Consider the following 25,445-nt stretch of genomic DNA (forward strand, 5'->3'; position numbering starts at 1 on the left):
TAACTCCTGCTGCAAGCCTTGAGCCAAGTCTTTAGCTTGGTTGTGCAGATGTCCCTTGGTGATACTCTGCCAGGGTGAAGTACACAGGATCTGTTTCACTGCCTTTAATGAAAACTATGAGAAAGATTAATTAAATAAAACCACAGATGGCATTCCATTAAACTGGATGCCACCAATTTATGATAATGGGGTTGGGGTTTTTTTTGGTTTTGTAACCTTTTGATCTCTCAAGACTGTTTCATTTAAAGTGAGAGCCCCAGGCTACCCTAAATGTTGAAGCAAAATCAGAGTAGCAATACTACAAGTACAGGAAGTGGGAAGAAAATTAATCCTGCAGTGAACTCTAATTTTCAGATGTTAAACATCCCTGGGAAAATACAGCCTTGGGACAACATTTCTCAAGCTTGCTCTAGTATTAGTCATCATTTATTTGGGTTTGAATTTAGAATAAATTAATTTAACATCTTAAGAACATTTAAGAAAGTTACAAATACTGGCATTTTCATGTGTTACTTAAATATGCATGTAGCAATACAGATGTCAAAGCATACAGGCACTTTAGCCTGCTTGCAATGATTGTTTCAGTTTCTTTTTAACAACAAGGTGAACATAAGAATGCATATAAAATTATATAATAAATGAATAAATGAAAATTTATCATACGTGAGTCTTCCAGTAGATTTTAATTGTTATTTTAAAACATAGTTTAAAAAGTTTGATGAATAAAACATTTATCATAAAAGCAGCAAAGCATTTCTGTGTTTTTTTTAACAATAACTATCTCACATATACAAAAGGAATCTGCATTAATAACCCTTTCTTAAAAGCTCGTGATGGGTAGGTATCAATGTGATGTAAGTATGCCCTTGGTTGCTTTCTGGGAGATTACCTGTGCTTAGGTTATATTTGTGTATTGCACAAGATACTTATGTACTTGTCTGTAGCAGAAACTTCTGTAATATTTTTATCATGGTACCTAAGAGGTTTGCTAGACCTAGCCTTCAAAACCAAAATAATCTGATCCTGAAATGGGGGAAATGGAGGGTGAGTAAGATCAAAATCAGATTTCTCTTGTATTACCACTGAGAATTTTTTTTTTTATGGTTAGTCTAGTTTAATGATTATGGGACTCATGCTAGCTTGAGAATTTTGTTTTAATTACAATTCCCAATAAGATTTTTCATGTAAGCTTGTTTTCCTCTCACAGGTGAGTTTGTAAAGCCCTTCTCCATGTCCTGCAAGCAGCACGGACACTCAGCACAGACTTGGGTGAAGGAGACAGAGTTCAAAGAACAGCTATTAATCTGTCTAATGAATAAAATCCTTTGTAAGAGTGAGTTCCTGCATACTCAACAGATCTGGTTACCCTGTGATAGTTACAGTGGACTATTGTAGAGAGTGAAAAGTCCTTTAGAGACATTGAAGTGTATAATAATGCACTGGAAATTGGCTTTAGTTTGTTTCAGTTCAAGGTTAGGTTTTATGGCACCTCTTCCTTCTGCATGTGTTCAGCTCTTCTTTCATTTTATAGAGCTTTTACAGAAGTTAATTGCATTTGATCTGACTTTCTGTCCTGCACATCTCTTGTTATTACAAGTCTTAAGTAAACTTTTGGTACATCTTTGTTTCCTTTAAATGACCATACTCTGATGTCTGCAGAAACATTTCTCCACAAAGCTGTATCTGCCCTGTGAAACTGAGCATGGTGTGAGCACTGGGATGCAGTCATTCCTACTGTTAAATTGCTAGGGTTAGTTATATACTGCTTATAGATAGCTCAGGCCTTTTGTGAGTACCAGCTGTGGTAATGAACGTGGCATCTCAGGCCACCAGCCTATGTTTGCAGTGATTTTTGAGAGGTGAGAGGTAGGGGAAGGGGCTCATGTGTCAGGCCCAGAAGGGGGTATTGATAGAGAAAGGTTACAAAGGAAGCTTTTTGAGACTTGTCTTAAAGAAAGGGGGTTTCACATGACAACTGGTGAAGTGAAAATGAGCGGAGGCTGTTCTTTGTCCCATCACTGCCTTTCCTGGCAGTGTTATGTTTAGACAGAAGAGGGACCTCACAAATCTCTTCCTGTCTCCACCTTCTGTTTGCCATCCTTGCCTTGGGCTGGCCATGGTGTAGGAACACAGCACTGTCCATGCTGGCTGTGGTTTCAGCACTGGTGCCAGATCTGCAGCACCATGAGAAGCTTGCAGGCAGGCTAGCAGGTTTGCTTCCAGTCCTCTATTACTTTAGCAAGGACAGAATACATAAGTATACAGAATTTTGAATAAACCATCATAAGTATACGGAATTTTGGATAAAATGTGAACCTTCCACTAATGGATCTGAATCTAGTGACAGCACAAGGACTTCCACTGTGCTTTGGTTTAGCAACATGTCTGAGACAGAAGGTCACAAGATCCAGAGAAGCAGCTTTAATTAACTCTAATCTAGTTTATTTTTGTTTCTTGGTGTCTGCCCAGGACAGTAGATGCTTTTTTACAAAACGAAAGAGCTTTCATTTATTCTTCTGAAATTAAGTTCAGGCGCACAGTAAATTTTGTACAAGAACTTTTTTGAGATACACTGTTTTTATGGCTTGGCAGAAAAAAAGTAGGAACACTGCAAATTGGAGAATTGATAGATACAGTGTGAGGACCTGGTTTTTTTAAGAGTCCAATGTTTTGTGCTCTTCCCATGTATTTTGAAAGAAGTCTTTCCTGCACAAGGGCAGGATTTCCCCCAAGAAGTAGCAGTGGAAAAAGCTGCGATAATGCAAGGAGCAGAAATGTTGTGCCAAGGAGAAATTGTAAATTGTACAAGCACTTAACCTGTCTGTGCTGTGCAATGGACTTTTCATGCTGAAATACATGCTAACACTGGAAAATTTGGAAGAGTTGCCTTTGCACTTTTGTAGATGTTTTAACCAGAAAAGTCAGTCTGTAAGAAAAAATACTGTTCAGAGACAATCTTTACCAATATGAGATTAAGGAGATTATTCTAAATCTGTTTTTAGAAATGCTGTATAGTGTTTTATTCTGTCCTTTTATTCAATGTCCAATTTTTATTTTATAGTCTACAGCCCCTTTTCTTTGTACTTCACTCTTTATCCTGCTATCCACAGAGAATATCTTACTCAGGCTGGATATGGTATTGCTAGCTTTTTTTTTTTTTTTTTTTGGCTTCTGAGTAATTTTTGGAATAGACCAGTGAAAGAGATTAAAGCTCATGTTTTTCTTATATGTTCCTTGGGGAAAGTGCATCAATGATGATGCAAAGTAAATGCTTAAAATTTTATGTGAAACACTTGACTCCCCCACAAGTGTCTCTTGACATCCGGCTGGGATGGCAGTAGCCAGCCACAGTAGCATTTGAAAAGGCACAGTGTTTCTGTGAGCAGTGACGATATAAAATGCAGATGAGGAGACTGTAGAAGGGTAATCAAGAATAATGCCATCAGCCACAACCTCACATATCCCTGCTCTCCCAAACAGCCAGGGGAAAAGAGGAAGGAATACCTGCACAGGGTAATGAAGAATAACAGTGACCTGAATTCTTGTCTTTTGTCCTCTCAGTATGTAAAGACACAGAAAACATGTGAGAAACTCCTTCTTTCTTTTTCTTGTCAAAACTTGATCTATAGCTTCAACTTTTTACTTGAATCTGTCATTAGAAATAGTGCTAATGAATTGTAAACAATGTATCACTGCCCTGTGTTTAAAAAAGGAAGGCAAAACAAAAAAAAAAGTTTTACTTAGTTACTGTCATTGAGCTGTCAATCTTTAATATTCCTGCAATCTACTCATCTGTTAATGTTCAGGACAGTACCTCCTAAAGAGATTATCCACTTCTTTCTGTTTATAGCTGGATTACAAATCATTAGCAATCTTTAAATTCCCGAGTGTAAGGAACTGCAATGAGAGCTGTGTACACGATATTTGATTCTGTTTGTGGGAAGAACTAAGTTCCTAATCCACTTAGGTACTGAACAGATGGAGGGGGAGTAGGTTAAACCATTCCTGATATATCGTAGCCTTTCACTGAACAAATAGGGTTCTCTTTGCACTAAAGATAGGCTTTGTTTATTATGTGTCTGATTAGATCTAACCAAACAGTAACCTACAGGACACAATTAAAAATTTTTCTAGTGGTAATCAGTCTTCTGATTTCGGCAATATGCTGTCTGTAATGTGAAATGTGCTTTGTGTGAATCTCTAATGTGGTTTTTTTAACATAAAATTCCCACCCTTTCCCATGTTTTTCATTGTCATTTTTTGTTACATGTAAATATTTATACCACTCCCTGAAATTATATTTTCATTCTAGCAATACCTATACAAAACTTACAAACATATTCCAAATACTGCTTTCTTAAAAAGAATTTCCAGCAAAGAGAACCACACAAAAGAAAATTCCATGGAAGATTGTCTTTTTGTTGGTAGTCCTATTTCTGTAACCTTCAACTTAGAGATGGCACACTGAATTTTCATACAGGCTTCAGATGTTTCAGAAACAAATCATAAAATCTTCCCTAAGACAGAGTTTAGGTTTGTTGAAGGGTTGTGCTTAACTCCTGTGTTTCAGGAACTACATGCAGGATGCTGTTCAAAAAGAGACGAGAGTCTGAGATTAGGAATCCGTCATTACATTCCATTAAAGCTCCATATCACAGTAAGGGATTGTCCAAGGGCTCACAGGAGGAAAATGGGTCAAGTAATAGTTGATGAATTCCATTCATTACAGCATTAAATGTTTTTGACAGATGTGCATTTTTAGTCGCTTTAGAACAAACTGTTTTTCATCGAATGTAGTGCAGGAACTCTGCCTGGAAGTTGAGGCACAGTAGTGGAGAGAGAAAATAAAATACATGTACAGGTATGAAGTTTTCTTTAAGGAGAAGTAATAACACCATTTACTTTAATGAGAAACTGTTAGAGAATTGCACTCTTCTGTGCAGAGAATGCCTCTTTTCCTGCAGCCCTTCATGAAACCTGAACTTGCTACTTATAAGAAGGACTTCCAGTGTAGACAGTATAAAATTGTTTTCTCAGTTGCACCAACATGATCTTTAGAGTCTGATTGCCTCATTTCCCTCACAATTAAGGTACTTGTATATCTGAAGTTTTCTGTTTGCTGGCAAATCTGTAACTAGCATTAAGGGGTTAAAAATAAGCAGTTTCAGGAGAAGCCCCCACTGCAGAACAAGGGCCAAAATGTTTATTTGTTTTGAGGAAGGGGACAGAGGGTCGAGCTTTGTGTCAGTCCACCACCCTGACTGAAGGGGCAGGGAAGAAGCTGAAGGGGCAGGGCAGTGGAGAGGTGATAGGGGAGGTAGGAACTGGGTGATAAAAAACTGAATAAAGTAATTCTCCTTTACTCCAAGGAAACACTTCAGAAAAGCATTTTAAAATTGTCAGTTGGGGATTTCTTTTGATCTTGATAACCAGTGTTTTACTAAATGCTTATTACCTGATGCATTGACAGAGAATTTTCCTGTGCCCATGCACAGGAGCATGGAATGGTGTCACAGCAGATGAGCTTAGAAGGCATGTGAGAACATTTTATCCAGCCCTCACTCAGAGCAGATAGACGCAGCCCAATTTGCTCAGGTCTCTGCCCGTTCCAATTCTGCATCTCCCCAAAGCCAGGGAGATTCTGCAATCTTTCCGGATGCCCCATTCCCACATTTGGGCATTGTCACATTGAATCTTTCTTACTTCTAATAAAAATTTCTTACATGCTGGCTCGTGTGTGTGGCTTCTTGTCCTTTCCCTTGGGAAGCCCAATCCCTGTCTAATCCCTGCTGCAGGGCAGCTGAGGGTGGTGGAGAGGTCTGCCCTGGCCTGCCGTGGTTCGGAGGTAATCCCACGCGTGGGAGGGATGCGGGGCTGGGAGACACCAGCCACCAGCTTTCGGCACAGCTGCTGGCCTGACCTGCTGGGAGCTCACTGCTGCTCGGCGAGGTCGTTCTTTTCCATCTTGGAATCTGTATGGACATTCTGGGAAGCTCTTCAAATCATCACATTCTAAGTAAAAAAACCCATCCAAACAAACAAAGCAAAACAAAACAAAAACAACAATGAAAAACTCCAACCAAAACTTTAAAAATGCCTACAGGAAATCTAATGAGTACAGTATCTTTTATTTTAGATACATCAATGATTTATTAGTTTTTTATCCAAATTTTCCTTCACTTTTATCTATATATGTATATGGCTTATTTAATACATATTAATACATAATATATATGTATGTGGCTTATTTAGTAATACATCTAATACATTATTTAGTAAATGTTTAGTAAGTATAAAGTAAACACGTAATATATTATTAGTAAATATCAATATTAAATGTTAAATATTTACACATAATACATAAATAAACAGAATTGAAGTTAAAGCGCAAAAATGAGCATACCTATACAATTTTGAACTATTCTAGAGATTGATACGAGAAACCTATATTATGTTTACATGGATTCAGAATGCTTTTTTTTTGCAGTTTCATTTGTTGAGAGAGATTATTTTTAAAGTTTAACATGATTAATGTAATTGTCCTTCTTCCACTTAACGAATGTGCTACTTCATATGTTGTAATGTGAGATAAGCGGTGAACACAAAATCGCAGTCAGAAATTGGTCAGTGCCATAAAGTTACACAGATTGCCAGAAGCTCCTCCCCAGTCTAAATGGAGGATGTGGCATTTTTAACATACCAAATAAATCAGTCAGTGCACTAGGATTAGCTAATATCTGATGCCTAAGAAAGGGATATGGATAGTGCAACATTAACTTAATCCTGTGGCCTTCTTTTCTTCCATAAAAATATGTCAAGGGAGATTTATCTAGTTTTACTGTGGGATGGATACTAGAGCTCTGAATTTTTTTCCCACATGAAGGCTGAATAACTTTTCTGTCAGGCAGAAACAGGCAACGTTGAGGTTTTTTTTTCCATAATGTATGAATGTTTAATTATGTCTTGAAAAAACGTTTTTATTGAAAGTTAGTAAAGATGTAGTAATGTCATACTGGAACTATATTTTGAAGAATGTTGGTGTAGTAGAGATCATCTTAGTGTTCAGTTTGCAGTGCAGATACATGATGCTTTTTAATTAAAATTATTGCAACACCCCCTGGTTTTTGCCTGTTCTCCTAAAGTCCTTAAATAGGGAATGGAGTGTAGGACTCAGAATATGAGGGTTGTGTGCTGGTCAGCATTGAAGCTTTCGCTCTCTGAATGACTTTTAGGAATTAGTTTCCACTTATGACTGTGATAATACTGCTGTTTAAATAGTTGAGAAATTAAGTTTGTTTCACCTGTAATATATAAATGCATATGCAACATATATAGAATGTACAAGCATAGTTGCTTAAATGATGATCTTATAAAACCCTTTTGCATTTAATTGGTTTTGAGAATCAGAACTGTTTATATTTAAGTTATTCTTTGGTTGCTTTCAAAAGTCTGCATTACAGAATTTATCCGTGCAGGTTTTTTTACAGCTGTGTGCAATAAACCCACTTGCCAGAGTAAGTAAAAGCGAAATAACAAAGGGGAGGAATATGTGATTAAAATATAAATTCAATTCTCTGGATACTGTATGCAGCTATTTAATTAAAAGATTATCTGGATAACTGAAGAACAGAAATAGCATTTGTTCTAAATAGCATCAATGAATATTAAATTGTGTTAAGAGAGAAGAGTTAAAAAAAAAGAAAAGTAGAAGAGGCAAGAGTATGTTCTTGTGTCAGACTGTAGATGAGGAAATCACATGGTTCTTTATGAAAGGCTAACTTTTTCCTCTTATTGATGAAGAGAATGAGCAGTGGCATAATCTTGTTTAATTTATCTTTGTGTTAAAAATACAGAAAAAAAAATCTTTATTAGCAGTCACTGATAATTTCAGGAGCATTTTATTTGTCATGGTCCCTTTGCATGCTTGGGTCATGTGGCAAGACAGCAAAAAGTAGTTTGTTGAGGTCTTTGTATCACACCTGTTTATGTACCAACATTTTTTCCTTACCTGAGCGTCATTGCGTTTTCTTTACAGTTCATACATTAGCACTGGGAAATTAATGAGCCAGCAAAGCTCAGTTATACTTCAGAAGAGACATTCCTTGGAAGGAGGTAGAGCTGTGCCTTATCTGGAAACCTTTGAGGTAGTTTTGGGGCTGGTGATGAACCTTTGGAAGAACCTCAGAATTTTCCAATTCAGTGTTTACCCTTGATTCCAGAATAAGAAAAAAAAAATCTGCTAGTTTAGCAGGAATTTTTAGCCTCTGAATATTGGCCTGATACTGATGGTGTTGAAATGAATTGTAGAAGTCTCTGTGACATGTTTGGAAAGCAGCTCTGAGTGCGTTTAAACTTCCCTTGATGTTAATGGGTTTTCAGAGGATTGAGCTGGTTTGAGTGTGCTTGCATGAGTATAGCAGTACATGAGTACTTTAGATGGAGAAAAAACTGGTAGTCTGAACATCTCCTTAGACTCTCATTGCTACATCTGGACTAGTTTCCGTATTTTACTCAGCTGTTGAGAACCCCAAGGGCTGTAAATAGCAGTGATTCTGTGATGTTCTGTCAAATACCTGATTCTCATTATAATTTTTTATGGACAAAGATGAGCTAAGCCTGGAATTATGTGGGTGGAAGATCCATATGGGCTGAACAGGATTTTTTAAAGCAATTGTCTGGTAGTATCACACCTCCCTGATCTATTGTTCTCATTCAATTTGTTTCCTTAGAAGGTCTATCTAGGTTGGTTCATGAATAGTCTCATTCATTCTGTTACAGTCCTTTTTTATACTTTTTGCTGGGTAAGCAAAATGAATTGAGAAGCAGCAAAAAGGCAACAAAAGGAGGTATCAGATCCATGGATCCTTGTTTGTTTTACCCATTCCTACTAACCTTTTTGTCTCTTTCCATACCAATCAGGGCACTGCTGACATCCTCTGGAGACAATTCTGTCCCCTTTGGCTAAGCCTGGAGCTCTTAAATATCTTCCAGTTTGTCCAGTTTGGCTTTCCCTCAGCAAAAGCTCCTTGATTCCAAATTCCTGTAATTTTAAAAATTTAGTATGCACCACTGAAAATTTGCTTTTAAATTTGTTTTTCTAAATTTGGACTTTGTTTCTGGTAATCCATTCTTTTGCATTGTACTTCCAATGGTGTCTTCTTCATAGTCTCCTCACCTACACCTTGCATCTTCAGGCTGCCTACTTTTCTTAGAAGGGATTTGGAGAAACAGATGAAGAAGTATTCACTTTTCACAATCATTTTTTAATGTTTGAGAGGTCCCATAGACTAAAATGGGGTATTATGTGATTTGTGCATATTTGCTTATTGTTTAAGCAGTAGTTTAGGTTATGATGGAATATAGTAGGTGAGTATCATCAAACCAAGAATCTCTCAGTGTGCCTTGGTGGCTTCCAGAATCCCTTTGTAGCTGATTTTTCTTGAGTTGTCTTTATTTGAAAGAAATTTTTAGACTTAGTTCACACCAAAACTTACATAGAAGAGGTGTCTGACACTTCTAATTTTATTTTTATCAAAGCTGAACTTAAATCAACTATATATCATATAGGTGCATAATATATTACTATATTACATTCTTTTTAAGTGTTTCTGATGCAATTTTACCTATTTCAGTACTTACAGTCATGGACTTGCAGGAGAATGGAGGTTCTTGGTATGCATGTTCACGAGCCTGCCTGCCTGGTTAACTTTCTGTGCAGCCCAAGGGACATTGAGCCCACAGCGTTCCTTGTGGGGTGATGGAATGCTTCTTTCCAAAAGGGAGAGACATTGGGCATTAAATTCTGATACATCTGAAGTGCAGCCACAAGGTTAGATTTGAGATCCATTTCCTTGAAAGGAGGAAAGACTGAGCCTCAGCAGTAAGACACACTAAGAAGGTATATTATGTATTACAATTACTCTTCTAATAGTTATAAGGTCATAATGATCTGGCACAAATTTATAACTGTTTCATTTTACTGCTGAAGTTTTGTAGAAAAAAAACTGGTGAATATCTACTTTTGGAGTTTACTACCTTTATCAGAATTCAGGGGTAAAAATAAAAAAGTTTTCTCTGTTTTCAACTTTCTGTTTTTCCTCATTTCTCAAATTTGGCTTAAAATTTGACTGAAATGTGAATTTTGGGCACTTGAAATAACTACCAGGAGAGATGGGCAGCGGCAGCTGCGATCAGCTTTCTGGGGAGTATTGCTTTCCTCCTCCTGCTCGTGATCTGCCAGCCCTTTCCCTCAGGAAAGAGTGCTGAGGGTTTTCAGGCAAGTAGAGGAGTGTCCTTTGGCTTTGTATGTTCTTGATCTGTGTCTTAGTTAAACCATTGCTGTTTCTTGCACCCTCTGTAACCAGTGAATATCTGGGTAAGGGTATATGGATAACCAGTGAATAGATGGGCAAGATAGCATGTAGCACCTTGGTTTTCAAGTAGTGGGGAATATTATTGAAATATATTTACTATGAAAATAATATTTTTAAATTTATTTATATAATATTATTATTTTTTTGAAAACTACCTATTTTTATTTCATCTGTACAGTTTTGACCAAGTATGATTTTTTTATACATCCAAAGTATGATTTTTCAGCTGTGTCAGGACATGTCTGATACTTTCAGTCATTTTGCTGTTAGATAACGCCCAGCATTTCCATCCGCCAGACTTTCCTGGACTTACATACTATTTTTCTGCAATTTAATTTCTCTTATAAGTACTTCTATATCTCACCCACTGCTTTTCTTCTTCTGAAGTTGTGATTTCGACTTTCGGATTTTAAGCTTCATGCAGCAAATTGAGCTGCTACATCCCCTCTGGCCAAAACTGACTTCTGCAGCTGCAGTCTTTGCTTTTCCCTGGTACTGAGCCATCTTGCAAAAGGTGTCCCCTGTATTAAGTGTCTCTCTTCAGTCTCAGTCTCAGCTGGTTACCCTGACAGACACACTGGGTCTGTCCTCACTGTAATTTGTGGTGAGGTCAGGCAGAGTTTGGATGACTTACTGAGTGTGTCACATCCCTGGGCTGCTGGGATACCTCATCCCGCCTGAATAACCAAACTGCCATCAAAAAAAAAGTTGTTAAAAACACAAAGTCATGCTGTAGGGTTCTCAGCATTTTGGAGACCATTGCAATAATGCTCTGGAACAGATTAAATGATCTTTTTTTCTTATAAACATAATTGACATCTTATTGAAGAGAAACAAATGGGGCTGAGTCCATCAAGAATGCCAGTATTTCTCTTACTTTATTAGTCAATACTTGCAGTCTGGCAGACTTGAGGTTTCCATTTCTTTCACCGTAATTTGGTGTATGCTTTATTTTGCCATATTATTAGTATTGGATTAAAAAGTAGTGAAGAGAATAGTTCATTGTGAAACTACTGGTTGCTTTTACTACCTATTATCTTGTTGGGTTTTTCATAGCCATTATTTGAGAAGGACTTTTTCCAATGTTCCACTTTGTTTCTTGCACTGGAGGAGCCTGCACAGGGACTGTCCTTGGGTGCATTATATGCACCACATTGGTTTAATAACAAAGTCCTCTCAAACTAAGCTGGAGCACTTGATTTTGTATGGTGGGATCATTAGCATTTAATGAACTTCATTCATTTCAGTGTAGCTGTCAGTGGCAAGCTCTTAGGGTAGGAGGAGGACAGCAGCTTGAGGTACCTTCCATAAGGGAGGGTCAATGTAGATTTAATTATTTTTCATTGCACACAGAGATTTTAATCTACATAGTTATCATGTAGAAGTAGCCTTTTGCTGACTAATTGCTGGTTCCATAAATAAGTCCCCAGTTAATTAAGCATTTTTGAAAGGCAAAATGACAACCTTTACATTCTTCTTACTATTCGATAGAAGGACCTCGTCTGTTTTAGCAGAAATACATATAAGCAGTAAGGCAACTAAAGTTTTGGTAGAACAAAAAAAATCTCGAGTATGAAGAGCCATTCTTGTATCTAAAATGCATTTTCTGTACATGTCAGGGAACCTATTTTTTGCATCTGGCTTTCAAACACCTACCCTGGAAAAAGCTCCAAAAAGTCTGCTGAGATAATAAAATACAAGTTCTTTCCTAAACAGAAGAATGATGGCTCTTCCATAAATTTTCCTCTTCTTAGTTAGAAGTTATAATATTAAGACTCAACAATTACTGTTTGTATTTTTATTGTGCCTTTTTTGTTCAGTTACATTATGACATGTATCAGAAATAAAATTAAGCTCAGGACATGGAAGATGGAGTATGTTCACTATTTAAAAGCTTGAATTTAAGGCAAATTTTGACAGTGACCCTTTTTGGCAAGTGAGGCTTTTAACCTAAAGGTAAGTAAAGTAGGATTAATTTAATACTGTTTTTATGAGGCCTGCCTGATCAGATAAAATGATTTTTAAAACTTGAGTTGAAGCAATGTCTTGTACCTTTCAGGGTAAATAGGCAATAACATGCATGATATATTCAAGTTGCTTTTAATTCAAAGAACTGTCAGACAGTTTTCAGTTAACTGTCATAAGATTGCCACTTCTCTTAATCTCTCTCCGTGACAATCACTTACTGTTGACATTCTGTATGGTACCAAAACCATTTAGACATTAGGGTTAAACTGGCATTTGCAAAGTTAGGTAAAATGTTAAGAGCTCTATATTGTCCAGAGTTGCAGTTGCAATTTAAAGCTTGACTGCCTTTTTTCTCCCTCGGTATTTTCTGCACTGTTCTCCTTTTTATGGTAATCCTGTGCTTCTTGCAGTTGGAGTGGTGCTCATACTTCCAGAGGTTTTTGAATTCTTAAGAGGCAAGATTTTCCTTTTCCATCAGGGAAAAAAAAAAAAAGTGGCGGGAATCCATTTGATATTTGCACAATCCTTGTGCCAGCACCCTGTGTTATTTGGTGCCCCAGGAGGGTTGCCTGCATGGCCCATGTGGCTCTCAGGCTCAGCTTTCACACCTGAGAGTGGATGGATTCCTGTGCTCGAGCTGCAGGGATGCCTTGGTGCAGCTGCCTTGTGTCTGGGGCTGGTGCAGTTGGTCATGAACAATGAACATGTTTGGAGAATTCTTCACCTTCTGGCATGCACTTTTATTGGTTTTACTCCTGAAAAATCTGTGAAAGCGTTTCTTGCCGTCAGGACTAAAGTGGCTGATAGCATCCTTTTGAACACTTCACTGCGAGGAATTGAAAGCTAAAACTTTATCTGATTCTAGACAATACTATGTTTGTGGTTATTTAGTTTACCAGTACTATAGAAAAGGCTTTCAAAATTTGTCATTTCATTCTACTTTCCAATTACTGTATTTGCAAGCAAAAGGTTTTCTTTTGTTAAGATATTTTTTTTTTTAGAATCTTGGAGTGTTTAATCAGTAACAGTAAAGTTAAAATTAAGTTTGTGAGATTGAAGTTTTACCAGCTTGGCTGTTTCGATGTCCAACCATATGTTTATTTTCCCACACCACTTGTATCTAACTCCCTCATCCAGGACAGTGGTTTTATTCACCATTGGGTTTTTTTGGGGTAAAAAGCAGCCAGGAGTTACATATACTTTGTACTGATTGTTTGTCCTGCAGTTTTCCAGTGAATGTTAACATTATCATTTATGTTTTTCTTGTCAGTACTAGCCTTTTGTTAGTAATATCAAAGAAGAATTTGCAAGGGCTTCTTTGAATTGTTTCCTGTTTTTCCTTAAGTTTCATCTACAGAGGGTTGATTAAGAATCATAGTCATGCCCAAGAAAAGAAGCCTTTCAGTATTGATTGAAATGGTATTCTTGAAACCATAATTATAAAATACTGTTTTAGAAGATGGGCTTCTAAGAAACTTGGGTGTGTAAATTTTTTTTTTAACTTAGGGATTCATAAAAATAGCTAAGGTGGTATTGTAAATATATTCCAGCAAGGTTTTGTAAGATTAATTTGCTGTCTTCCTCTAGTTGTTCATTCACAGCTCTTATTTTAGGCAAGAGTCACATCCTTGCCAGTTTCCTTAGATGATGAACACTAGTTGACTGAAAAAAAAATAATTAAATGTCATTATTTTATAGAGATATTTGGTATGTTTTCTTCATTCATTATACTAGAATGGGGTACCCATTAAAATCATGGTAAGAAAACTGAAAGGCTTACTGTATTGGCTTTATATCCTCTCATACACAGATTACACCATTTTAATCTGCTGTCTGGAGCATGTCCAGCTTCTGCTAAATGGTGTCTGTTTTGCTTCTAAAAGAAATGTGCAGCTGTTTGTAGCCAAAATACAGTTACTGTGAGTGACAGCGATCCCAGCTGTGTGCTGCACACTTCAGCTGCTGGAGTGACTGAACTCAGAGATGCCCCTGCTCTCTTCCCTGCATGAACACAACATGCAGAGAGGTTCTTCTGTAGCTGTTACAGTTCTGTGTCACTGCACAGGTTAAACAGCACTTTCCCTCCTCTGCTTGGAGGACAGAAATCTGGATAGAAAGCCGTGCCCCACATTTTAGTTTTCCTCACAAAGGTGAAATGTTTGTCTCGAGCTTCACTTTTCTGTCTGAAGGAGGTCAAGAAGTTGCATCTGGAAAACAGAAAGCTCAGGGGGCTTAAGTAAGTTCTGAAAGTCTGTGAGTTTGCCAGCTTCCACAGCCATCTCTGCTGCTGGCATGTGGCAGGAACAGCATTGAGCTCACATTTAATGCCGTGTCCATCTTTGTGTCCAATAACAGAGGCCTAAGGACACGGTGCCCTCCCTGCCACTGCCCAAAGGCAGCGTGCAGAGACTGTTAAGGGGGTGCACAGAGAGATGTTTGGTCAATACCAGAACAATAAAGCAAAGTGTTCCTGTGGGGAAAAAATAGACCACAACTCTTTAAAACAAAACCCTAGTCCCAAAATACACATATACAAGTGCATCCTCCCAATTTCCCATAGCAGTGGGTGCTACACTTTCCATTTGGTTCTCCAAAACTTCAAATCCATTACAGATTTGTGCATAGATAATGTCTGTAATAAATTTGAATTTATGCCGTAAATTTGGGCACAGAGAGTAGAACTGTGTAAAGTCTTCAGGTGAGCAAAACTCATTGTAGTTTCTCTGCTCATTTAATTTTTCCAAAGTACACAGGGTAGAGTGAAAACCAGCTGTAATGGAGACTTCCCTTGGGATTGATGAAATTAATTTTGCTATTGTTTTCAAAGGGGTAATATCTTTGTGACTGATGTCATAGTAAATGTTGAAGTTGAAAAATATCCAAAAATAGTGTTGAATTGAGTAACTTTAGAAGAGTTTATCTTGAATCCCCACTTTGTGTCATTATTACTGTAGTCTCATCCCAAGCTAGTATTATTCATTAATACCAGCTTATCCCCATGATCCGTCGTTCCCTTTGTCTATTCGTTTGGATATACTTTGTGTGCTCATTTGTAACCTTCTGTTTCTTGCTGCATTAATACCATATTTTTAATTGCACTTAGAGCTGGTGAGTTTGAACCAGTTATGCTGTCAGACCTGGGAACGCCTGGTCTTGGCTTGTGTCAGAGTCTGTTACCCCACCTACCATATTAGGAGGCATTAGGAAGGCTAAATTCCTCTGGAAATACAGACTGTCTCATTTTTGAAACAGTGGTGTGATTAACTGTAATGTAATACACTAGGTATGGATGCTTAATGGATAAACATTCTTTTGCTTACTCTAGGCAGTTTTACATCTTACTAGAATGCAGTTCATTGTACTAAACAGTGTGAATGTGAAACTACCATTAGCAAAAATGCAGTCAGCCAAAATGAATTCTGCCTGCAGGTGCAATTAAGGAATTGTTAAGTCTACAGTATAAAAAGTAATTGAGTGGTGGTCTAGCACTGAGAACGTGGCATGGCACTTTCTGTTTGAAAGATGTTTACAAAACACTGCAAACCTTTTGCTGTATTACAGAAGCTTTTCTGTTAATCCTCTTACACTCCGCCTGTTTGTCCATTTTTATACACAAGCAATGGCATTAACAGGCTGTAGGGCTGCAACATTCCTATCAAATTAATGCAACACCCCACTAATGGGTCTCTTTTACATCACTGCATGGTGATGTTAATGTGAATGCAGCAATAGGCTACTAAAGGCTTTAGATTCCAGAGAATCATAAGCATTTTTGTTACTGTAGAAGAATATCTGTTTGTACTAGAAACTAAATAGTTTCTAGTAACTGTAACCTGTGCCATCTGAAATTGTGGAAATATGTGTACCCTGTACAGGGGACTCTTTGAAGGGCTGTCTAATATTGCATGTCATCCTTGGCTATTCTTTAACTCATAAGCCATGTACTCGTATAATTAATAGTATATGTTTAAATAAAAGTTTATTACATCTCTAAGTTTTTCTTAGTAGAATATAATAGAATTTCCTCCACTCATCGTAAGACTATAAGCATTCTTTGTAGTAATCTCATCTCAGTTAAAGAATTCATTAAGAACTTCTCATTAAAAAAAAAAATCCAAACATCTCTTGAGTGTTTTAGAAGAACTTAGTTATTGCAAAAAGTGATGGTGGGACATCTTCAGAGATTTATGAGGGCTGCTGCTATGGTCTGGTGTGGGAGTATGTTTGCTTTTTATCCCTTGTTCTGAGGCAAGGCTGTAAAGTCTTCTGGTTTCTGTCACTAGAGATCCTTCTCCCTCTCACCCAGCCTTTGCTGTGTCTACAGCAGTACTGGTAAGGTGGGCAATCAATGCCAAATGCCATAGCTCCTAGGAATGAGGCAAGGTGTGTGAGAGACTCATAAAAAAACCTTTGGGCCAGTTGCAATTTTGCTCCCTTAAAAAGCCCAATAGGATTTGTATTGATGATGTAATATTGAGAAAATAAGGCAGACTGTTTCCATCGAGCTCTTTTGTTCCACCTCTGCTTTCTTCTCTGCTTTAAGTAAAGAGACAGATAGCAACATGTACTATTTATAGCACGTTTAAAATATTTTCTGTATATAAGTGTATATAAAGAATTGTATTAATTTTTGTTCATTTTATAACACAATTTCACAATATTTCACACTAAAACTTGGGTTGGATAAATTAGCTCTTTATAGTTTACACAGCAAGTGTTCTGAATTAATGCCTGTGATTACTTTATTGTGTCCTTGCTTTCCTTTGAGTTATTTTCTTAACATATGTAGCATCTGTAAGGGAAAAAGGAATTGCTTATGAAATTTTTAATGGGGTCATTTTTAGTGAATATGCAGGTTACTCAATTTATCCCTGCTGAGATTTATTTTAAATATAATATTTTATGCATAGTCAATATTTTGTTTCCAGTGTTTACCTCTGAGAACATTTGTGGCATTTTTACTCTGCATTTAGACCTCTTGACTTGTAGGCTGAAGGAGAGTGAGATTGCTGGGAGAAGAAATATTGATTTGTTGATTCATGGTGACTCTGCTACTGTATGGCAGCCTGTGCTAATTGGTACCAGAAGCAGCATTTACTCTTGGCTACCTCATGTGTCACACTTAAAGGCAGAAGAAAAATAGCACCATCAGTTAGGATGTAGATTGGCAGCAGTGAGGGATCTGGAAGAAATAGTGCAGTAGATTCAGGAATAAATGTCTAGGGACAGAATCTAGAACTTTGCTTCATGCTATCCTATCTGTTTAGAGTTGTTCGGACACCTGAGTTGAGATTGGAGCCTGTACTGTATTTTAATTAATTTGGCAAACTCTGCTCACTTCAATTGTTCTCCTTTATGTGCTTATTTAAATGTTCAAAGATACAATGAATTCTTGAGCATGCTAGTTTGTTACCTTGGCAATAGAGAGAACTGCCAAAAGAGCGATAAAATATATTTTCTGTCTTATTGGAAATTCATGTTCTTCTTAAATACTCTTGTTACTCTTTTTTTTTTTTTTTAAATAATGTGTCTTGTTAGAGTGCTCTTGTTAAAACTGCTTCTTTGTTCTACTGGATGGAGACACTCTGAAGGTGCAGGCAAATGTTTTTACTTTTCCCTGAAGCAGGAAAAGTCAGCTAAAGACATTCAGGTTTGTAGGTCAGTACCACACTGCAGTAAATACTAAGTGTTAAATTGCTGTACCCACATCTCTAATCTCTCAAGGATCTGTGAAAGTCTGGCAGGAGGGACCCTTGGAGGAACCCTGAGCTTAATGGGAATGCACTGGGCTCTTTTCCCTGCAATTGTCAAAGTACTGTAGTGAAAAACACTTTTTCTTCATGATTTTTATTCTCTACATTGAAGTAGTTAATAACTGACCAAAAATAGCAGCAGTTGCAAAGTACATTTTTAGGTAAGTTGTAGGAGCACAAAGTAGAGTTTAAAAAAGGCAAGATCAGGCAGAGGGATGAATTACATACAAAGTGAAGTACACAACACTTTAAAAGTCTCCTTGGGATTTTTACATGATCAGTAAGACTCAGGGAAACCACCTTACTAGTCATTTATACCTCCCATTACACTGTTGCATCCAAGCTGCTGCAACCCAATATCAAAGATTTAGACCCAGGTCTGCAAAACTCATCAAAGAGAATTGAATGAAAATTGTTCAGCCTGTACCATTAATATAAGACAGGACAGTACTGCCATTTTCCCACTTGTATTAATGGTTATGACAAAAAAAAAAGTGAAAAAGAAAAATCCACATGGAATTGTAACTCATCACTGTATTAAAAAAACCCAAACAAACAAACAAAAAAACCCCCCACACAAACAATAAAAACACCACCAAAAAACCCCAAAAAAACCCCAAAACCACAAAAAAAAGAACAAAACAACAACAACAAACCACCAAAAAACCAACCAAACAAAAAAAAAAAGGAAAAAAAAGGAGCAGGAATGTTCAGATGAGTCTGTCTAGATGTCTTTGTCAACTCCGGGTTTCAGTGCACCTTGCTGTTTTACTCACTTACTAAAACAAACACACAGCAGCCCTAATAGAGGTACAAGTTCCATGTGAGCTGAGGTTTTACTCTTCAGTAACAGGGCTTACTTTTACTTGCTAATTACTCTGACCTGTTTTAACTATGAGTAACAGCATGAAGTTTTTACGTGGGGCACGCATCTCATTTACAACTATAGTGATTTTGCATTTTTCTGCTATGTAGACAAGTAGCAATGTAAATTGTAATAACACTAGTACATCAGCAATAAAAAAAGCACACACTGAATAAATAATAAGTATATATAATCAACAATTTTCACCGATTCTAGGAAACTACTTAATGGAAACTAGTGTTTTAAAAAATTTGCACCAAAACTGAGCCAAGTATCAGGAGCAGGGGGGACGATCCATGCGCAGTACCTCATAGGCAATTTTGGTTCTGTGTTTTAAAAAACTGCAGTATATAAAATTTAAGATACTGGTTTCAGTGAAAGAAGCCTAACAGAGGAGTCTGGCTGGTTCTTTAACTGCTTACACCATGAAGTAAATGCATCCTCCTGGCACAGGATTCAGGAATGTGTGTGGTTAGCCCATGGATTTTAATGCTTGTGTCCCCCCAGGAAATGCCACTGAGGCACGGTTTGGGTTTAGGAGGACATGCTGTGGTGCACAGAGCTGTATGGATCCAAACTGAGATGTGTTGGCACTGCTGTAGGACAGTGACACTGTGGCTTTCTACTGCAGATGGTCTTCATGATGTTCTAACAGGTAGAAAACTTGACAACTTGTTCCAGTTGTCTAAAATAAGAATATACAGAGATAATATTTTCCAATTTGCCCCTACAAATTGAGCATTTTGTCTTTGTGTCACGGCAGCTGCTCCTGGCTTGTCAGAAGTGTGAAGAGGTCTCTCTGGAATGGAGAAGTCTGGGGCCCAGATACTTTTGGGATTTTAGAAACATAAATCTGCTGCACAGGTCGCTTTGCCAGAGTTTCAGGACACTTAAAACAGATCTTAATGAGCTTTCTGAGGGAAACCCCAGGCATGGGCTTGATGTTAGACACGCAGTTTCTTTCAATGTTGCTGGTGTCTAATTCCCATCTGTGTCTCATTCCTGCAATTGCTTCTCGGGAGGATTTGTCTCCTGGATGCTTCCTTGCTGCAGCGTTAGTGACGCTGATGCCCACACAGGCTGTAGGGAGCATGAAGCCAGGAGAGCTGGAGGAAGCCTCCTCACTGACTCACTGCCTTGCACTGTGACAAAGCAACCACTTTGCAGAGAAAAAACTTCTTAAAAAAATAGTCACCAATTTCAAACATTGCCAGAGCTTCCACTCCTTCCTGAAGCTATGCTGTAGGAAGATTTTAAAGCAGAAGGTAATGGTCAAATTGTGGTTTCTTTTCCTCATTGAGCTGCTTCAGCACAGCCAGAGGGGTTATCCTCAGTGCTTCATTATAGGTAATCTAAATCTACTCCCTTGCAGTTTGAATCTCTTCCCCCTTGTCCTGTCACTACCTGCTCTGGTAAATAGTCTCTCTCCATCTCTTTTGTAGATTCCCTTTAGGTGTTGGAGGCTGCAGTTGTGTCACCCCTAAGCCTTCTCTTTTCCAGGCTGAACAACCCCAATTCTCTCAGCCTTATGTTGGATATGGCAATTTTTATGTTGTACAGTTTATAGTATGCAGCACTAATTGTGGTTTATGTAGTACCAAGCTGGTTAGCCCATGTAATTCCTTAGAGTTATCTCTATACTGACTTGCTTTTAAAAATTTTTTAAAAACCCCTTGTCTCTACCCACTGGTTACTGTTAGCTAAATTCTGTAAATTATTGGTAGGTAAGAGCTATGGGAAAGCACCCCAAACTTAGGCAACTTTGCCTTTTTTCAAAAATAACCAGTTTTTATCCTTCTGATCTTACTCCTATAGATGAAGTACTAAAATAAAAATGTATGTTTTTTTTCTGAATTAGTCAGCCACGTATTTTTATAGTTAGTGACATGTCTTTTCTAGCTTATGCTCTGCCAAAGAGAAGCAAATGATTTGTGTGTGTGTATATATGTGTGATTTCCCTGGGGATGCCACCCAGGGTGCCTAACAATTTTACCTGCTTCTTTGATATTACAGTTTGTTACTATATTGGTGCTGCATGAATCACTGATGACCCCTTTTTCTGTCACTTTAGAGAACACAGAAGTATGTTCTATTAACAGCGGTTCTTCAGGGCTTGTTTCAATGTGTCACCACTCTTGGCTTTTTGTTTTCCACAAGTGCTGTTTTAAATCCTAGAAAATGTCACAAGTGAATTCTATGAAAACTTTTTTTTCCCCCCCTAAATACTTGTAGTGATCAGAGACTAAGATACTATATTGGATATATTGGGAAAAGAGCTTGCTTTTTAAGTAATGGTTTGTGATGTGACTCTTCGGGATGGTCCTATACAGGGCCCAGAGTTGGACTCTGTGATCCTTGTGGGTCCTTTCCAGCTCAGCATATTCATATTTACATATAGTTGTGACTTTTCTGTACTGGCTACTTGGCCAGAGTGGCAGTAAAACCAAATCTGTCAGATGAAAGAGACTGGGAGAATTCCCATGAGTCTGAAATCCCACGCACACTCCGCAACAGACGTGGTGAAATAGCTCTACTTATATCAAGTTAACCATACTGTGAGGAAGAAGTTATAAATGTTTATCTTATTTTTAGTGCAGTAAAATCTTGAGTGACAGTTCTCATGACTGTACTGAGCAAGCAGTTCATTACTCTGGTGGATAGACTGTTTCACAAAGAAAGAAAATTTCCAGGCATAAATTTTCTTTACTTCAATTTAACACGCAGAGATTCATTTAATAGAATCAGTCAGCTGTGAAATGTGATTGCACAAAATGAGATAAATGACATACAAGAATATCCTTCTTCTTCTTCCCCTTTTCAGGGGGAGACAACTGCCTTGATGAAGGCAGTGGGCAAAGTTATATGACCAGTGTACAAAAGACAGTGAGTTAATGCCAGGTAGGAAACATAGAGCTTTGTGCATTCAGGATCTACAATCTCAGAGAGAATGCTTAGGTGAGGTACTAGATAAGAGTGGCATGATGTATTTGGAGACATAATGATAACTTTTAACCACCAATAGCATATTTAGTTTCCTTTTAGTGGGATTGTTAAAATACTCCAAAAGAGTGAGCACAATCCAAGAAGCTGTATCTTCTGTTCAATCTGATTCAAAAAAGATCATCCCAAACCTGAACTCAGTATATGCTTTCAAAGAAAATTATCCTGAAGCATATCCAGTCATTTTGCAACAAATATAAAACTGCTTCCACAATATTCTCATGCCAGTCATTGAACACAAGGAAAAGAATGATGCCAGTTAATATGATGGAAAGAAATCCAGAAATAAATATACTCATTTTGTGACATAATTTTCCCTTATAGCTCTCTCTCAGCTATTCTTTGTCTCCAGAAAGCAGTATCTTCCTTTACCTTCATGCTGTTCATCTCTGTTCACATTTGAAGCACAGATCTCTTTCATCACATTAATTAATGAGATGATTCAAGCTAAATTCACAGCTGTTGTTTTTAACCTGTACTTATTTACATGTTTGCTGCATTTCAGACCTAAAGGTTATGGTCAAACCTTAGCTTAGTAATGTTTTGTTTGGGTTGCACGCTATTGATTGATCCTTATTTTGGTTGATTTCAGCATGAATGAGGTTGGCTTGAGCCTGGAACCCTTAGTGATTAAAAGCTGCTGCCTTTGACACCAAATCACAGAGAAGGGAAGCTGCCAGGGAAGTTTTACCACTTTTTGGTTGCTGTTGAGTGGACTCATCCAGCTATTTTTATCTATTCTTTAGTCAGGCTAGAAATGGTGGCCTTGAATTGCATTACTTTTTTCTCAGTCTGTGTCTTTTCTCCAATCTTAGACATACTAAAGCAGCATAAAATGTTCAGCAGCACTGGCCAGCATTATGTGTCTTATTTTGCTTATGCTTTGCATGGATTTATGAAGGCTTTCTAGGAGCATAATTTAGTTAAAGCAGCCTTTTTCTTGCATTATAATGACTAATAATGCCAGATAGGTTTGTGAATTCTTATGAAACTTTTATCATCTCAGTCTTCTTGGAAGAGAAATTAAGTGTTTCTCATTGATCTGAAATACCCACATCAATGGGTATTAAAATTTTCATTGAGTCACTACTGTCTTTTCTGTTTGAACCACTATTCATGTAAAATTGAGAGGGCTTTTTGGTAGCTTTGTGGTAGTAATAACATAGTTAGTAGACTTACAGTAGTATTTAAAGGTATTTTTGTATTTCAACTTTAATATATTTACTTTTTAAAAGAAATGAGTGTGTACTAACAGTTCTTCAGGCAGGTGAAACCTCAGGTGGCAATGACCCAGCTCCTGTCACTGCACTGGGCAGCCAGCTGGCATGTGTGCTCCATCCAGGGACATGGTGAGAGAGCCTCCAAGCAGGGCTGTAAAAGAGCAGGCTTCTGGAGAACTTTGGAATATTTGTGTGGCTGTGTAGAAGGGTGCAGTGTTTTATATTCTAAGAGGAACAGTGATAAAGGAAAATGTGGCTATTCAATGAGGTCTTCTGTAGGTTGTCTGTAAAAGAGGAAGAGGAAATGTGGGAAGTTGTTTTCCTTTATTTGAAGTGATGAATATGATATATCCATGGGACTGAAGCTTAGCAAAGCTATTACCACTAGTAATACAAATTCTTTCCTTTCTGCCAAGTGAAGACAGTTTAATGAATTAGGCTGGCAGACTCTGATCTCTAAAATATGAAAATATGCTTTTCCTGACTAATGTTTCTGAAGGTCTGAATAACCACTGGTTGAAGGCCATGTTGGAAGTATGATAGTAAGTAGCATAAATAATATAATCAGGTTAATGCAGTCACTGTTAAATTACTGCTTTAGAGATGAAATAAACCTGTAAACCTGGTTAGTTTAAAAAATACCAGTGGCTGTGTACATTGCTGTTCTAAAAAAGTTAGTACATAATATGGAACATAATCTCCGTGGTATTCATAGGTGATGTAAGTGTAGATTAGTAATCTTCAGGTCAAGCTTTGTTTGGATGAATGGGAACTGGAACTTCATAAGGCCTAAAGACTAATACCTAAAGACTAATACAGGAACACTATGCAGATTATAATTTCAAGGTATTTGACTCTGTTAATGTTTATTAATAGTGAATTTTTAATGAGTTAAATTAAGTATTTTAATTATTTATATACATAGACCAACGTAGACATTAAGGATCACCTTTTGAATTTATAATCAAAAGCAACAGAAACTTACACTCAGTTGACTTTTGCAACCATACTTGTGCTTCCTTGAATAAAAAAACCACAAATTTAAAAACCTGAAGCTTGAATGAGCAGGAGAAATTTGTCTTTTAAAAGTCTTTTCAAACTTTGCAATATCACAAGACAAAAGTAGTAGCTAATTTAATAATTTGGAAGTGTTTTTTGGAGTGGGTAGCTGAATGATTTTTGATCTATTTCCACAGGTTTTCAATACATACTCTAATGAAGACTATGACAGGAGAAATGATGAAGTTGACCCAGTGGCTGCATCAGCTGAATATGAACTTGAGAAGCGTGTGGAAAAGTTGGAGCTCTTCCCAGTTGAACTAGAAAAAGGTATCATGTCTGTGTGTCATTTCCACTTCCTGTGACACTGACCTACAAGTTTGAGGAAATCTACACATGCCTACAGAGCCTATCTTGAATGTCCATGAATTGGTTGTGGTCACTTTGGCTTTTTGGATTTCAGGAATTGTTCAGTGAAGAATTAAAGAAGCAGCTCAGAGATAGGCAGCTTTTGTCTTCTTAAGAGAATTGTTTGGTGACACTCCATTCACATGGTTTTACACAGTGTTTGATGTGATATGTTCATTCTTCACTGGAGGAGTAAAAATCTAGTCTGTTGTTCTAAGCTCCTTATAAGGCTGCAGATGATACTTTTTGTGTGTAATTAAAATGGTAGTCAAATAGTTTTTTTAAAAGGGAGCAAAATAATATTAGTGTTATTGACACAGAAAGCCAAGAGGAACCAAAGCATGAATGTTTACCTACCAAATAACTGTACAGATAAATGTAAAAATTTTCTGCTTTCTCTTACCTCTTTCATAGATGAAGATGGACTTGGCATAAGCATTATTGGAATGGGAGTTGGAGCTGATGCAGGCCTTGAAAAACTGGGAATATTTGTCAAAACAGTAACAGAGGGTGGGACAGCAGAAAGAGATGGCAGGTAAGCTAGACTTTGTATTTGAAAATTTTATCAGCTATAGTTACTATAAATTATGATTTTCATAGGGAATAGTTGTTTGCTTAACGTATGTCATGGTAATCCAAGCTGTAAAGTTTGTCAACTTCATTGGTAAGGTCTAAATACCTGATGTGGTTATGAGAAGACACGAAATTGGTACCATGAGTTTAAACTTTAGAAGAACAAATTTGTCAAAGATACATGTTTGTGACTGCTGAGAACCCAGATGCTTTAGCATGAGTAAGGCTGCTGATTCCAAACTCTGTGTCACTTTTGAACGTAGTTTTGATTCTTAAGGTAGTGTTG

The 25,445-nt window shown here is 37.4% G+C and overlaps 1 protein-coding gene across 7 annotated transcripts in view; it reads left to right on the top strand.

Moving 5' to 3' along the window:
• PPP1R9A (protein phosphatase 1 regulatory subunit 9A) overlaps positions 1 to 25,445 on the top strand; it is a 131,155-nt gene that overhangs the window by 43,500 nt on the left and 62,210 nt on the right. For all 7 annotated transcript variants that reach the window (XM_064410536.1, XM_064410561.1, XM_064410526.1 and 4 more), the window contains exons 3-4: positions 24,376 to 24,508; positions 25,001 to 25,121. In XM_064410536.1, coding sequence (XP_064266606.1) covers positions 24,376 to 24,508; positions 25,001 to 25,121 — 254 coding nt within the window. The remainder of the gene's footprint in view (positions 1 to 24,375; positions 24,509 to 25,000; positions 25,122 to 25,445) is intronic.

Source organism: Passer domesticus, chromosome 1 (genome assembly GCF_036417665.1).
Source record: "Passer domesticus isolate bPasDom1 chromosome 1, bPasDom1.hap1, whole genome shotgun sequence".
NCBI lineage: Eukaryota > Metazoa > Chordata > Aves > Passeriformes > Passeridae > Passer > Passer domesticus.